General features: G+C 43.2%; 1 protein-coding gene across 1 annotated transcript in view; it reads right to left on the bottom strand.

Annotated features, from left to right (window-relative positions):
* emc2 (ER membrane protein complex subunit 2) overlaps positions 1-17,636 on the bottom strand; it is a 68,863-nt gene that overhangs the window by 26,465 nt on the left and 24,762 nt on the right. Inside the window, exons 8-10 of the mRNA XM_052064837.1 lie at positions 7,206-7,287; positions 6,872-6,982; positions 4,665-4,769 (exon numbers count right to left, since the gene is read on the bottom strand). Of these exons, the coding sequence (XP_051920797.1) occupies positions 4,665-4,769; positions 6,872-6,982; positions 7,206-7,287 (298 nt within the window). The remainder of the gene's footprint in view (positions 1-4,664; positions 4,770-6,871; positions 6,983-7,205; positions 7,288-17,636) is intronic.

Consider the following 17,636-nt stretch of genomic DNA (forward strand, 5'->3'; position numbering starts at 1 on the left):
TGCCCTTTGTCGCCGATTCTGTTCATAACCTTTATGGACAGAATTTCTAGGCGCAGCCGAAGCGTTGAGGGGGTCAGTTTTGGGGGCCTCAGTATTACATCCCTGCTTTTTCCAGATGATGTGGTGCTGTTGGCTCCTTCAAACGGGGCTCTCCAACTCTCACTGGAGCGTTTCGCAGCCGAGTGTGAAGCGGTTGGGATGGAAATCAGCACCTCCAAATCTGAAACCATGGTCCTCGGTCGGAAAAGGGTGGAGTGCCCCCTCCGGGTCGGGGAGGAGATCTTACCCCAAGTGGAGGAGTTCAAGTATCTTGGGGTCTTGTTCACGAGTGGGGGTAGGAGGGAGCGTCTGCTGTGATGCGGACGTTGTATCGGTCTGTCGTGGTGAAGAAGGAGCTGAGCCAAAGGGCGAAGCTCTCAATTTACCGGTCGATCTACGTCCCAACCCTCACCTATGGTCACGAGCTATGGGTCGTGACCGAAAGAACGAGATCCCGGATACAAGCGGCTGAAATGAGTTTTCTCTGCAGGGTGTCCGGGCTCTCCCTTAGAGATAAGGTGAGAAGCTCAGTCATCCGGGAGGGGCTCAGAGTCGAGCCGCTTCTCCTCCACATCGAGAGGAGCCAGATGAGGTGGCTTGGGCATCTGATTCGGATGCCTCCTGAGCGCCTCCCCGGTGAGGTGTACCGGTCATGTCCCACCGGGAGGAGACCCAGGACACGCTGGAGAGACTATGTCACCCAGCTTGCCTGGGAACGACTCGGGATCCCCCGGGGAGAGCTGGAAGAAGTAGCTAGGGAGAGGGAAGTCTGGGCTTCCCTGCTAAAGCTGTTGCCCCCGCGACCCGGCCCCGGATAAGCGGTAGATGATGGATGGATGGAAAAAACCTTACACCCAAAGAGCAGGCAAAATCTAAATTGGAGAAAAAGACAAGTACTTTTATTTTTTTTACGTATAAAATCCACATTGTAAAGCTATCACAAGGTGGTCTTTGTGAGTATCATTAAATTGCAATTGTCATCATATTTAGGGTCTCCCAGAGCAAATTTGAGGAGACCATGGAATGAAGAAGAAACGGCTGCTGTGGAAAAACACCTGGGGAGACTTATAAAAGGGTGTCAAGCAAGAACAATGCACTGACTGAAAATGAAAGAGCCGCAGGCCTTTGCTCAAAGAACCTGTAAAGACGTAAAGAACTTCAAGAAAAGATCTGCTTCTCGAGTTCTTCATTTTTAAATTTAAATTTTCTTGCTGGAGTATTTTTTTTTCAATTCTTTTCTACTCTTCTTGAACAGTGTTGTTAAAAATGTTCTACTTGAGGTGAGATTTAATGTTGACATGTACTTATAAAGTTTTACAATATATTTGATTTAGTTCCGTAAATTAATTGGCCAAAGCATGGGTCACTTTTATTGTAGTAGTAATTGTACAGCAATCAATCGGTTCAAGTTGTGATTGATATATAATGTATAAATGAGGAACTCTGCTTATCTTAAGTTGAAACTATCAAATTATTCATAAAACAGACTACTCACACTTTTTAAAATTAAAATACAAAATGTCTGCTGTGTAATTGCAGGTTAATAAGAGAGGAAAAACTCTGAAGGCCATACCAAAAGTTGATTTGTATGCTTAACTGCAACAAAACCAAAAAAGATGAGACATTTTAACCAAAGTCACAACAGGAGTGAGGACTTTGAATGTGCCCATTCAGAGTCCTCACTCCTGCTATGATTTCAGTTTCAAGTCTACTTTTTATTGCTCTGTTTTTTAAAGAAGTTGAAGTGGGGAAAGTAGTTGGGGTGACATCTAGTGTACAAATCTAAGACTAGTTCCTCTCTAAACCTATCAGAAAGGGTGGTCCTCACTCCCTATCTGGAGTTACCCGGACCTCACAAATATAGTCGTACAGGAATGTGTGTGTGTGTGTGTGTGTGTGTGTGTGCGTGCGTGCGTGCGTGCGTGCGTGCGTGCGTGCGTGCGTGCGTGCGTGCGTGCGGGTAAGGGTAGATCCCGGGAGGTTAGTTGATCGAAAAGTAGATCTTCGATCCAAAAAGTTTGGGCACCCCTGTTTTAGGTTGTATTAAACATTGGATGTCTCAAATATTGTGTGCCACTTTGCACTGGATTCACTCGATATTTATCCACTCTTTGCACATACCGCATTGAAGTCCTAATAATATGACAGCCGTGTATACCTTCGGAAAGAAAAACATGAGTTTTTGTGTTCACCATGGTCTATTGCAGAGCTCATTGACATGTCATCCGGGGGGATGAGAGTGGAGGGGACTGAATTTCCTCATTGGAAACCAATCGTCAACGGGGTGCGGGTGGTACTGAAGGACTCCCCCCCCCATTTGTTTGACAGTGGTCAACGGGAAGCAGCGGAGGGGAAATTTTTACAGCTTGGAAAGTATTCGTCAACGGGAACACGATGATGAAGATTCATGATCGTGAATCCCAAACTTCATTTTCACCACCCACATGCGCACATCTGCATATCAGTGCAGGTGGCGGAGTTGGTGAGATGAATTTGGAAATGCAGGTGCATCGTGTGCACATACCTTGTTGAAAGCAAATACAGTTTAAGGCAAGTTACTTTCAGCACGCAAGCCTTATTTGAAAATAAATTGAATTCCAACGTCACAATATTCTCCATGTCGACTGTTGTCCAAAGTTGCTACAGACCATTAATGAGGTGCATCTGCTCTGTCCTGACTAAAACCACATCACTGTTTTGTTGGTTACTATGCAGTGATTGCATGGTTACCACCAGATTCATTAGGTCAATTACTATTTAATAATGTGAATTTATTTTGAGATTTCAGACTATTTAAAACCTTAAACGCCTACTAATTATGTATTAAAAATTGAAGACTCTGGAAAAAAAAAACTGATTTAAGATCTTTAAATCCAATCAGGACCTTGTTTTTAGATTAATGGATTTAATGCATTTAAATCTTTTCTGAAGAAATTGCAGGAAACCTGAAATAACAACAACTTACAAAACACGTACGAATAATAGGGATCCTGTAACAGGTAGAACAATGCTTTCAGAACAAGACAGCAGAAAAGAAAATATTTTGAAAGGACAAGAGTAGGGAATAATAATGGAAGGACTGTATTTTCGCGACCATTAGGCAAACTATATTAAGAGGCGCAGTCTCAGTTGTGGGTGGTGTATCGGTATTTAACACATACATAAGACACTGTTTTATTGGACAAGGTAAGGTAAAACATGCACTGGCTTAAAAAATACAGTAGCATGCATGCACGCTAGCAAATGTTTTTAAAAAGGCAGCGGGAGCATAACCGAGTTCAGTTGTACTTTGATGAAATATTTAACAATGTAATCGCGTTATTATTTTTTTAATCAATCCTCAACACAAATCCATTCAAGTCCTCATGTTCCGTATCCAAAATGAACATCTAGGCAAGTTCTCCATCAAACACGCCAAGTTCCCTCTCCTCACTGGAGTCAGTCTCGTTGATGTGTGGCTCCACAGAAATGATGGCAGCTTTTACGAAAGCTCGAACAACAGTGCAAGCAGAAACACAAGCCCTAGAATCCACAAGCCATTCACAAATTATGGCCCTGCGCTGCATGTCTTGGCAAAGCTGTGTTCGTCATCTGTCATCCACTCGGAACTTCACTTTGAACGACATGTTTACACCAATCTATAGCGGCTGAAGTTCCTTTGTCAAGCCTCCCGGAATGATGGCAAGTTCTGTGCTGCATTTGATTTTTCGCAACGGCTGTCAGATGGGCACGCATGGAGTCACAGATAACAGGGACATCGAGTCTCTTTACATACACCTCACTCAGTCACTCATTTTCTCTTCATTCATCTCTTTTGATTGGCCTTAACGATGACTCCGACTGAAAACTTTTCTTTCGGCAACATCTTCCTCCAATAAATCGCCATCGGTGTTGGTTTCTGGCTGTCAAGCACAACGGTAAAAGCGAACTTCTCGTGCCCCGTTGTGTGTATCGCAGACATGCTGGTCCCCTTCTTCTCTACAGTGTGGTTCACTGGGATGTCTTCAAGTGTTGGTGATGTGGTTGGCCTGGATGTGTTTGTCGGCAATCTTTTTACTGCAGTAGAAGTGGAAGATGGACAGCTTTTCCTTATAAACCACCAGATGTTGCTGCGCCACGGTAGTCCCTGTCCAGATGGATGGATGGCACAGTTTCATAAAACTAACGCACCGAGAACCATGGATTCATTGATCTTGAATTGTCTCATGGCTGCTCGATTCCCATCTTCCTCCACGTAACTGATATCTTGCAGTTTAAACTATGCCTTGTGAGCATGTCTCTTCGTAGGTGCCATTTCCAAGGGTCCTTTGCCAAACAGATGGTGTTTGCACAATGCACATACCGGCACTTTATACCGAGTGGGGGCGTGCCTTTAGCATCCTCTTTCACACGCACCTTTCCTACCTTCAACGTCTGCCTTTCCTTTATGTAAGAGGTGTGTTGACACAACGTCAGTCAGTCAAGCGGAGTGCTCATCGAAGTCTCACAACAACACTGACAGATTTTGGAGCCCAGTGCACTTACAAGGCACGTCGCATTATAAGGCGCCCTGACAATTTTGGAGAAATTTGTGCGACTTACGGTCGCGAAAATACAGTCGTGCATATATTCTTGATGTCACTGACCTTATAGGCTCGATTTATTTGATTGGCAGCCCATGCGGAATACTTTATGTTGTCCTTTTTCACCTTGGCACTAACCTTTGGACTGGCAGCTATGTGACTTGCAGACTACATCAAGGAAAAAGCACAGCAGAGATCAGGGGATGTGGTACTTTCTGAAAAATTGGGTCAACATAATAGTAGCATCATATTTTGTACCAAAGTGTTTAATTTCTCTTTTGACCACACAAACCAGAATAGGAGAATGAAAGGGGAACAAAGTAAGCCTCATCTGAAATGGGCAGTTGTTTAGGTCAAGAAAATAATGGTGAGTGTTTACATGCTTCATTTGTACAAGATCAATTCATGAGGGCCAAATTTCTACAGCACCAGGTCTTCAGAGAAATTAAACTACCGTATTTTCCATATAATAAGGCACTTTCAAGTATAAGGCGTACATTCAAAAAATGGCCTATTTTAAAACAGTTTTCATATGTATGGCGCACCCCATTAGAAGGCGCATTGCTTAGAAGCTACAATAGTGGTTGCGTTGTACATCCACAAGATGGAGCTACGCTAAAAGGAATACTATACAGCTTTATTTATAGAGATCTTTCACAACCGCTGCTGGTGTAACAAAGTGCTTAACAGAACATTTAAAATACAAAGTCCAAGAAATCTGAATATTTATCCATATATAAGGTGCATCGAATTGTAACGTGCAATGTAAACCTTTCCGAAATTTTAATGTTTTTAGGTACGCCTTATAGTGTAGAAAATACGGTACTTTGTATGCAAAATATCTTGCTGCACAATATAAGAGTCATCATGAGAATCACTGTATTTGCATGACTTGATGACTTCCCTCAAACCACAAATGCCATGTAATTCCAATGTTCCTTCCATCATCCCCACACAGCACACCAAGAGGGCTTTCCCTGTCTGCATTTTAGATCCCTCCCAACCAGAATGCTAAAATCGTAGCTACATACCAATCTACATGGATGTTTTTTTTTTCAATGGTTTGGGCTTCTGTATTTCTTTTTTCCTGTGTGTGTGTGTGTGTGTGTGTGTGTGTGTGTGTGTGTGTGTGTGTGTGTGTGTGTGTGTGTGTGTGTGTGTGTGTGTGTGTGTGCGTGTGTTTTTGTAACACAACAGAAACCTTAATTTAGATGATGTCAACCCAAACAGGCTATCCCTGTATGACAAAGTGCACTATTATGGTGGGGAATCCCCCACACGTGTTGTAAATAACCTCACCGCAGCCCAACTGTGGTCAGTGCTACCAGTTCGTCAGCGGAACTGTCGAAGTTGGTGCAAGCTGGTGAAAGTTCCCTGCACTTACACTGACCTTCCTGCACCTGTCAAGATGTGGACCAGCAAGACTTGCTGACAAAACACACTCGGACTGATCCGCAGATAAAGTATAAAAAAAAAAAAACACACCTAAAGTACTCAGTTTAAGACCTAAGTGTTGCCGGATGACTTGTCAGGAAATCGTGAGGTCTGCTCTGTCTCCAGGCAAATATAAATGTTCAAGGAAGCAAAAGTCTCCATTTAGCCCAACTCTGTTCCTCATACTTGTTGCTGAGCCTTGTGATAGTTTCAGAAGTGTGCTGTTATAAACTATTTGGATTATATGAAGAATGCCAGTGCTGCACAAGGAAAACAGAAGGGCTTTCTGTCTCAGACCAGCTTCCCCTATGCACCTTTAATTCCAAGTACCCCTTCGTTTGTGTTCTTATGTCAAGTCTCACTTTCAGATGATACATTGGCTACAGCAAACAACATCCGGTTTAAACAAATGAAATTACCAGTGGGCTGTTCAGCCAAAACTAAAATCAAAGTGGCACCTGGTTGTATCACTTTTCCAGAGATGGCTGCTCTCTCTTTCAAACCATGACTACATTATTTATTTAAGTCATCATCATAAAAAAAAAAAAAGTTCCGGGCAAGGGGGTATTATTACTTAAAGAGTTCCAGTGGGGAAGACTTTCCAGTGCTTGCGTTCACCATCTGAGTCAGCAATGAGGTGACCTGTCTGAGAGCCCCTTCTTCTCCTCTAAAGACATCCACACATACACTAGTAGACACATTGACTTGCGTGGTTACTATGCACACCGAATGGCAAGCTTCAACACTGACAAACCACAGGACTACAAAAATGTCTATTTTTGTGCCTTCTGTTCTGTTTTCTATCCCCATGTCTCCACATACAAAGCAGTACTCACCATATACAGACCAAACAATGCTCTCATGTTTCTGTTGTTCAGCCTCAGAGCCTGGGCAAAATACTTTCGAGACAGCTCCAGGTTTTCCAAGCCTCCCTGTGTGTACTTCACCTGGGAAGAAAACATAGCCCGTAAGCTGTGCATAGTATTAGGAACAGTCATCGCGGTATGAAATCCATAAAACATTTCTTTCATCAGCCACTATTCTCTGAAACGTCGCAAAGAGTGTGTCTGTCTCCTTGATGGTGGAGAGGGTTCTATATTCACCGAAACTCAAGGTTTACTCCAGAGTTTGCCACTATGCTTCGTGACAGCTGTCCAAATGGTTACCTACCTCAGCATATTGCTCACAATACAAGTGATTGTGAGGATTGGACATCATCAGCTCCTCAAGACAAAATGCAGCTTTTCCATAACTGTCAAAGAGAAGGAAAACAGTACTGAATTCAATGTGGGGTTGGCATTGCTTAGATTTGTGAAATGTGAAGCAACAATTTATTTACAGATGGAGTCCAAACTGCAATGGAAACCACGACCAAGGTCATCTCGACACACAAGTGATTCATACGAATTTTCTAGTGACGTACCTACACGAAAACATCGTGACAAGCTTACAAAAATTCTGCGCGAATGTGGTAATAATGTGCAAGAACACAGAGCTTTACTCCTGTTCGTTTCTTTTTTGTCTGTGGTCCACTACTTTCCTGAGGTGGCTAAAAAAAAAAAAAAAAAAAAAAAAAACAAGCTCACACACGATATCTGTGCTCTGCTCCCTACCTTTAAAAACATGTTTTTTCTTTCACTTTTGGTGGGCAGACAAACAATTAAAAATGACAAGAATAAAAGAAATAAATACAAACACACCCACGCAAGAACACTTTGCGGGTGACAATCACTGTCCATTAGCAGGTTGCACCCTCCAGATTCCATGTTTTTCAACAGACATCCTTGTGTTACTTAATAATGGATAATTAAAATCTATGAACACAAAATAATTGATCTGCATCACAATGCATCTCTGAATCGTTTTCTCAACCCCCCCCCCCCCCCCCACCCCTAATCATTCGTGATGATGATAGTTGTATGGATGAATGAATGAAGCCCCTTTGGAAAAAATATTAGCAAAACATGTCATGTCCAGTTTCAAAGAATAATGGGCACTGACACTCCCGTATTTGTTGTTAAATCGTTTGCATATATTTGCAAGGAGGCTAAACCATTTAGAGTGCAAATGCATTGCTACACATATAGTGCTGAATATGTGTATTACATCACCACCCAACTTGGGCCGAGGGGGATAAAAATAAATAAATAAAAATATGTGTGTCCACCACAAACATTGGTCGACACAAAAATTTATTTTAAAACCATATTTGCGGTGTTCCGTGTTTCCGCACAAACATATGTTGCCGTGGAAGAACTTCCTTTCCTTTCATTTCCAAAAGTGTTAGGATGATTTATTTTCCTCCCAAAAATGACCAAATAAATGTTTTGCCATTAGTGTGAAGCGAACTGGGGTTGTAAGGACACAGGGATCAAGGGAACATACATGTGTGACTGACTACAAGTTTGTTGGGCCAGCCATATGCGTTATGATGGGGAAGAAGTAATAGGAGGGATTATAGATCAGATATTCGATTCCAAAAACATTTGGTTGTTAGTAATACACACAATGTAAGGTTTATCAAACAAATGGTCTAAATTAAAAGCATCTGGAATCACATTATTTATATCAAGATCAGTTTTGTGTTTCTCTGAATTAACCAGTAAGTAGAAATTCTAGAACTAAAATTAAAATGTTATTGTTAAAACATAATTCAATAATAAAATTTTACCATTTCTCTCCAGAAAGAGCGAAAGTAAAATGCATTACTTCTAGATTAAGGTGGGAAATTATCTAGTTGAGGTTACCGGTATGCTTGATTAGTTTCTGACCTCACAGAAGACAAGTGAGTTGGCTCAAATTCATCAGATCATTCTCGGTAAAATGCTAAAACATTGAAAGCTAACTGAAAAATAGTGCACATTCGCACTTTGTTTGATGGACTACATTTTATAGAGACCGGTAGTCTACTACAAGGGTGGAGAGCTGGCAGTCCATTGGCTGTGAGGCCCCTCGATTACAAAACAAATTTATGATACACACACACACACACACATACATACCATATTTTCCACACGATAGGGCGCACCAAAAAGTCGTCCATTTTCTTAAAAGCTCACAGAGCGCATTAAAATCTGGTGTGTCTTGTGTATGGTCATTACAGTAATATGCTTTCAATGTTACAACTTGATGTTGGTTCAGTGAACTGTGTCGATGCTTTCTTAACCAATTCAGTACCAACCAATTCTAGACTAAGTCTGAAAAGAAGTTTAAAAACGTCTTTGGGAGTGAATAAGTTAAATAAGGTTTTGTTGCAGCTCCGAAAAAAAGGAGAGCTGTGGTGTTAACGCACACTTTATGAATGTCTTTCACAGTCTCAACAAATACAATTGTGTCTGTCAGTCTCCTGCCTTCTCTTCCTCCTTCGACTCGAGAGGCGTTCATGACTGCCTCGGAAAGACGTAAATTAACGATTCCTTCATTGAAACTACGAAAATTGAAAATAATGCATCAAAACAGAAAACCACAAAATTAATTCTCTAGCCCCTCCTACAGAATTCATTTTGTATTTTCTTCGTGTGTGAATACAGTACACAACAAAGGAATAAATAACCACTTTCGAGACAGTCCAGTCTTCCACATTTTACGAACATCTGATCACACGGCACACATTTGCTCCGGCGGTGCACCGATGTACTGTATTTTGTTGCGATATATTTTGCACAGCAGCAAAGCGTGGGGGAAATGGTGGTGGGGGTGATATTAATGAAAAGGAAAAAAATGAATGAAAAGGATAAAAAAAATTCCATTGGGTGCCAAGCAGTGAATATGCTATTGGGTTCAGGTCCAAATGAGTGACTATGCCAGTCTAAGACCTTCCACTTTTTCCCATGATGTAGTCCTTCAGTCAACTCAAGTTTATATCACAAATCACAACTAGATGGCAGACAAGGCGCAATTACACGTACAATGGGTACTCAGCTATAATACACGAGTAAGCCAAATTATTTTTTGCAGATTTAGAATGATGTGCGGGACAAACAGTACTTCAATTTTGAGCAAGTTTGTTTCTGTGAAAACATTTACAAAATGAGCTTGTACCAATATGTTGCTTTCTTGTTCAGCCGTTTTGTGCCGTCCTTGAAGCGCAATTTTTATTTGAGAGCCCTTTGCGCTGGGAAAAAATAAATAAATCAGCATGTGGTTAGGGTGAGAATAGTGGATCGTTGATACATCCATTGAAAAATGTATGATAAAAAAGTAATATATTACCAACAAGTATTTGCTTCCTGGTTTTTGTCAAAGTGCATTTGAGCAAGGTATCATCATCACCCAAGAGGTGCAGCACTCTTCTCTCTGTAACTGGATTCTATGCGTAGTGTGCAACACAGAGTATTCAAAGTGTACGTTGAAATTCCCCTCTAAGGACACCAATTAGCGTAAATACAAGGGGGAAAAATATACTGTGACAAACCAAAATGTTCATGCTGATACATTATAGCGTAAAATAAGTTATAGGGTATAGTGCCCATTTTCAACTGCCACAACAACTATTTAAAGCCCGCTGTAGTAACTGGCTGAAAGATTAACAGCATAGGAGGGGAAAGGAAGGTGGGAACAGAGAATGAAAGAAATAAACAGGGGGAGGGGGTTTCACAAAAAGGGAGATCATAGGGCTCAGAAAGTTGGGGGCTGCTTACAATTACCACTTCCTCTCCATAAAGACTTTCAGATGTGCTTGTGCAGCGACCCTGGCTTGCAAGATAGTCTGTTCCATTAGCCCCAACAAGAATCTTCTAACAGAGCCAGACTCTTACATCTCTTCATTTCTCTCCAAGTCATGTCACCCCACCATCACCAAGCTACTTATCCGGGACTGCTCTGAACCTCACGTCAATAGCAACAATATGAACAATAGTATACAATTTTTTGGGAGGTTAATATACTTGGAAATGTTGCCAAAATACGAATAAATCCAATAATTGTGCAAAGTTGGAAAAATAATTCCACTAATATCTATCCACGTCTAGCATATATAAAATTTCAAATCCAAGATTTCACCCTCGGCTGAATTTCATCATCAAATGTTCGAAATGTGTTGCATTCACTTCATAATACCGTATTTTCACGACTATAAGGCGCTATGAAAAGTCTAAAATTTTCTCCAAAATGGACAGGACGCCTTATAATGCGAAGCGTCTTTTCTATGAGCCGAGTTCCAAAATCTGGCTGAGACCCGACATGATGTTTATATAGAGAAAAGGCGGAAGTGAGGTCGGCCAATCAGTGAAGTGTGGGGAATCGGTCGGCCAATCAGTGAAGTGCGTCCGCGCACTTATATTTACATATCTCTCTCTCCATAATTTACATATATGAAGAGAGGTGGACGTGAGGGAGGACAGGCACGCAGGGGGTGGGTCCGGCAATGAGTGAAGGGTGGGCGTGTAAGGCACGCCTCTAGCAGGTACCAGCACATGTATAAAAGGTGAGTGTGTGCATTATTGCAAAACAACTTCGGTTTTGGTTTTCAAGAACCCCCGAAAATGAGTTCCACAAAGAGACACGCCTACGAAGCGCAATTCAAGCTCCAAGCCATCGGTTATGCAGTGAAACATGAGAATCGAGCAGCCGCCAGAGAATTTAATATCAACGAATCCATGGTTCGCAAATGGAGGAAGCAGGAGAACGAGCTTCGCCAAGTCAAAAAGACCAAGCGCGGTTTCCGTGGAAATAAGGCGAGGTGGCCAGAGTTGGAAGACCAACTGGAGCGGTGGATTCTTGATCAAAGAGCAGCCGGCAGAAGCGTCTCCACGGTCACCATTCGACTAAGGGCGAAAACGTTAGACGAAGAATTGAAAATTGAACATTTTCAAGGAGGTCCGTCTTGGTGCTTTCGCTTTATGAAACGGCGCCATCTATCTATGAGAGTGAAGACGACCGTGGCTCAGCAACTTCCAGCGGACTACAAAGAAAAGCTGGCCGTTTTCCGCACCTACTGCAGTAAAAAGATTGTCGACAAACGCATCCAGCCTAACCACATTACCAACATGGACGAGGTCCCGCTGACTTTCGACATCCCGGTGAACCACACTGTGGAGAAGAAGGGGACCAGCACGGTTGCGATACGCACAACGGGGCACGAGAAGTCAGCTTTCACTGTCGTTCTTGCTTGTCATGCTAACGGACAGAAACTGCCACCTATGGTGATTTTCAAGCGAAAGACGCTGCCGAAAGAAAAGTTTCCAGCCGGCGTCATCGTGAAAGCAAACCAAAAGGGCTGGATGGACAAGGAGAAAATGAGAGAGTGGCTAAGTGAGGTGTATGTTAAGAGACCGGATGGCTTTTTCCATGCCTCGCCGTCACTCTTGATTTGCGACTCCATGCGTGCCCATCTCACACCAGCGGTGAGAGACAAAGTCAAGCAAATGAACTCCGAGCTTGCCGTCATTCCCGGAGGCTTGACGAAAGAACTCCAACCGCTGGACATCGGCATCAACCGGGCGTTCAAGGTGAAGTTGCGAGCGGCATGGGAAAAATGGATGATCGATGGCGAACACAGCTTCACGAAGAGTGGGAGGCAGCGCCGGGGGCTAGTTACGCCAAGATCTGTGAATGGATTGTAGCTGCTTGGACGAACGTTGCTCCTAGTACAGTTGTTCGAGCTTTTGGCAAAGCCGGCATCATTTCCGTGGAGCCACATGACGACGAGAGTGACTCTGACAACGAGGGGGAACCCGGCGGTTTGGATGGATTACCGATACTTGCACAATTGTTTAATTCGGACACAGAAGATGACGACTTTGATGGCTTTCTGAGTGATGCTTGAGCAAAAAACGTGAGTACCGTATTTTCACGACTATTCGACGCATCGTACTAATGGCCGCAGTCTCATTAATGCGTGACATTTCTGTATTTTACACATACACAGGACGCATCGTACGAATAGCCGCAGTTTTACAGTGGTAAAACGTACGCCAGCTTAAACATACGGCATGCATGCGCGCACTCTAACACGTTAGCTTGAAGCATACGGTAGCATTCCAAAACATACAAATAAGATAAAAACACGTTTTTAAAAAGGCAACGAAAGCAGAACTGAGTTCGGGTGTATTTTATTTAGCCATCGTACAACGTTCTCAAGTTTTTCGATCAATCATCACCCAGAAATCCATCAAAGTCCTCATCCTCTGTATCAGAAGCAGAGGACTGCACATCTCAGTTGTCATTGAATGCATCACATGCAAGTGTGAGTTGCTACGCATTGCCGAGCGGAAAGAAGGAGTAGCAACAGCAAAGTCAACATTTCTCTCGTGTGAAGCTTTCCCACATTTGAAAGTAAAGAACAGAGCGAAACATGGTGGCAGCGCGTGTGTGTGTAGAAAGAATTGAACAATTGTGCAAGTACCGTAATCCATCAAAAACGCCGCGTTCCCTCTCGTTGTTGCGTATTGTGGCGTAACTCGCCAAGCGCTGCCTCTCACTCTTTGTAAAGTTGTGTTTGCCACCGATCATCCATTGTTCCCATGCCGTTTGCAACTTTACTTTGAACGCCCGGTTGATGCCAATGTCCAGCGGTTGGAGTTCTTTAGTCAAGCCTCCGGGAATAACGGCAAGCTCAGAGTTCATTTGCGTGACTTTTTTTTTTCACCGCTGCTGTGAGATGGGCACGCATGCTAAAAGCATAACCGGTGGCTTTAAGTTTGAACTGAGCTTCGTAGGCGTGCGTGTCTTTTTGTCGAATTTATTTTCAGGGGTTCTTAGAAACCAAAACCGGAGTTGTTTTGCAACAAAGCACATTGCCACACTCTATACAAGTGTTGGTACTGGCTTGAGGCGTCCACTTACACGCCCACCCTTCACCATTGGCGGACTAGCTTGTCTGTCCTCTCTCTCCCTCTCCATATATGTATGTATACACGCCCACCCTTCCCTGATTGGCCGACTTCTTTCACAGTCACTTCCGCCTTTTCTCTATATAAACAGCGTGTCGGCAGTCAGTCAGATTTTGGAACTCAGCGCATATAAAGGACGCTCCGCACCATAAGGCGTACTGTCCATTTTGGAGAAAATTTAAGACTTTTAATGGCGCCTTATAGTCGTGAAAATACGGTACCTTGTAAATAAAATACACCCGAACTCAGTTCTGCTTTCGTTGCCTTTTTAAAAACGTGTTTTAGCTTCGAGCTTCAGTGTGTGCTTCAAGCTAACGTGTTAGCGAACGTGTTAGCATGCATGCATGCCGTATGTTTAAGCGTATGTTTTACCACTTTAAAACTGCGCCCATTCGTGCGGTGCGTCCTGTATATGTGTAAAATACAGAAATGTCACCCATTAATGAGACTGCGGCCATTGGTACGGTGCGTCGAATAGTCGTGAAAATACGGTACATAAAAAGAATACTTTTCACTCACTTATATTGAACACTTCAACAGTGAAAATATTCATTCATTCATTCATCTTCCGAGCCGCTTGATCCTCACTAGGGTCGCGGGGGGTGCTGGAGCCTATCCCAGCCATCTTTGGGCAGTAGGCGGGGGACACCCTGAATCGGTTGCCAGCCAATCGCAGGGCACACAGAGACGAACAGCCATCCACGCACACATTCACACCTAGGGACAATTTTGAGCGTCCAATCAGCCTGCCACGCATGTTTTTGGAATGTGGGAGGAAACCGGAGCACCCGGAGAAAACCCACGCAGGCCCGGGGAGAACATGCAAACTCCACACAGGGAGGCCGGAGCTGGAATCGAACCCGGTACCTCTGCACTGTGAAGCCCACGTGCTAACCACTGGACTACCGGGCCGCCCAACAGTGAAAATAGCTTTGTATATTTTAAGGTTCAGGGGTATTGCCAAGAAGAGTTTCTCTCCCCTCCTTGCATCTCCATTAGCTTTGTGTTTGTTTTTTGTTTTTAATTCTGGCTAGAGAAAAGTGGGGCGGCCCGGTAGTCCAGTGGTTAGCACAACGGCTTCACAGTGCAGAGGTACCGGGTTCGATTCCAGCTCCGGCCTCCCTGTGTGGAGTTTGCATGTTCTCCCCGGGCCTGCGTGGGTTTTCTCCGGGTGCTCCGGTTTCCTCCCACATTCCAAAAACATGCATGGCAGGCTGATTGAACACTCTAAAAATTGTCCCTAGATGTGAGTGTGAGCGTGGATTGTTGTTCGTCTCTGTGTGCCCTGCGATTGGCTGGCAACCAATTCAGCCCCCACCTACTGCCCGAAGATAGCTGGGATAGGCTCCAGCACCCCCCGCGACCCTAGTGAGGATCAAGCGGCTCGGAAGATGAATGAATGAATGAATGAATGAATGAATGAATGAATGAATGAATGGGGAAAAGTGTGTACCACCGCCCTCTCCTGAGAATTTCACAGAAAGTGTTTTCTCTTGGTCTGTCTGTCTGGGGGGAAAAAAAGTGATGATAATGCCATGCTGTCCGGAACAGCAGGAAGAGAAATGGGAAGTTTTCAAACTCACAATAAAGAAAACAATGGGGAAAAATGGACATGACTCGAGATAAGGGATGGGAGTGAAATTAGAAATGTTTGGATAAATACACTCACCCCTGAATTTCTTTTGGCTGTTACAGCAATAAAACCTCCTCTACAAAAGTCCGAAATCTTCAATAAGTAGACATCTTACTTGCTGCACATTCCTTCTGACGTTGCCTTCATACCAGAGCAACCAAGACACTAGTGAGCCAATGTGTGCAAGCACACGCACAGTAAAACTCATGAAAATTAATTCCAAATGGCAACTTCTCTTGCTTGAAGAAATAATCAAATTAAGGGGGTGGCAGGGGGGAAATGGTAGTCAGTAACAGCTACTTTTTTTGATGAGGGAGAAGGGGAAAAAAAACAACAACAAAAGAACACTTCAACACACCACAAGTACTTTGTTGCACCACCTGGTCACAGGCATGGACTGAAAGGAAGGCTTTATTAATTTTACATGTGTGGCTTGATTGGTAGTAATTCATTAATTTAGCTTGGAAAAGTGCATAAGAGCTGAAAAATACACCTCTACATTTTCAACACACGGGTCCAAAAAGATGCAGTGTGTAATTAATTACCTGCTGGACAAGAGGCACACATTTGACAACAAAGAGCACACCAAGAAAAACAATGCTATATTGCATTGCAAAAATGTGCAAAGTGTTGACCAGAAACATTTGGTTTTTTTTTTTTTTTTTTTTCAAAAAAGTGTACTTAGATTCCGCAAGTTGTCGAGCCCCCATGTGTACATGGAGAGTGTAAGTTTTCATTCACTTAAGAAAGAGAACCTTTTGTCGGACAACAATTGAGGGGGGCAGGCCCCTTCTTGCCCCTGCCTAGACCCGGCCCTGTTCAGGAAGCGAAACACAGGCTCTCTTGGGTTAAGGTCCAATTAGTGACTTGGCCAGTCTAAAACCTTCCACTTTTTCCCACAACGTAGTCCGTTGTCATGTTGGCAGTGTGTTTTGGGTCACTGTCGTGTTGCATGATGAAGCCTCTCCAGATTAGTTTGGAAACATTTTTTGTAAACTGCCATCCAAAAAAAAAAAACACTCAAAATGGTTTTGTAGACTTTGGAATTTGTTCTGCTGCTACCACTATGAGTGACTTCGTCAACAAAAAGATGAGTGAGGCTGTTGCAAAAGCAGCCACGCAAGCCCAGGCTCAACCATGTTTCACATCTTGTCTGTTTTTGGGTCATGAGCAGATCTTCTCTTGCGCCAAACTTTGCCTCTTCCATCACTTTGGTAGAGATAAATCTTGGTCTCACCAGTCCATAAAAGTTTGTTCCAAAACCTCTGTGGCTCATCTCTTGGCAAAATCCAATGTGGCCTTGCCATTTTTTTTTGACGGTTGGTTTTCATCTTATAGTATAGCCTGTATATTTCTTCTCTCAAAGTCTTCTTCAAACGGTGAATTGATACCTCCACCACTGCCCTGTGGAGACGGGCAGTGATGTCATTGACTGTTGTCTTTGGATGTTTCTTCATAGCTCTCACAATGTTTCTGTCATCGACTGCTGTTGGTAGACTTGGCCGAACTGTTCGATGTCTGTTGCTGAGTGCACAAGTACTTTCTTTTTCAGGACATTCCAAACTGTTGTATTGGCTATGCCTAATGTTTGTACAGCTCCTATCAATTTTCCTTTCTCTCAGCTTCAAAATGTTTTGCCTTTCTCCCATAGACAACTCACTGGTTTAAACGTTTGCTTACCAGCAAATGCAATTTTCACAGGTGAGGCCCAAAGTCAAAAACAAGAACTTTCTCTTGTTTAACTCATTCAATGCCAGACATATTTATCAAATTGGTTCGGTTTTGGTTTCTAAGAACCCCCGAAAATAAATTCTACAAAGAGACACACCTATGAAGCCCAGTTCAAACTTCAAGCCATCGGTTATGCTTTTGACATGCGTGCCCATCTCACAGCAGCGGTGAAAAACCAAGTCAAGCAAATGAACTCTGAGCTTGCCGTTATTCCCAGTGGCTTGACTAAAGAACTCCAACCGCTGGACATCGGCATCAACCGGGCGTTCAAAGTAAAGTTGCGACCGGGCGTTAAAGGAAAGTTGCGAACGGCATGGGAACAATGAATGATCAATGGCAAACAACTTTACAAAGAGTGAGAGGCAGCGCTGGGCGAGTTACGCCACAATTTGCGAATGGATTGTG

Source organism: Hippocampus zosterae, chromosome 5 (genome assembly GCF_025434085.1).
Source record: "Hippocampus zosterae strain Florida chromosome 5, ASM2543408v3, whole genome shotgun sequence".
In the NCBI taxonomy this organism is placed as follows: domain Eukaryota; kingdom Metazoa; phylum Chordata; class Actinopteri; order Syngnathiformes; family Syngnathidae; genus Hippocampus; species Hippocampus zosterae.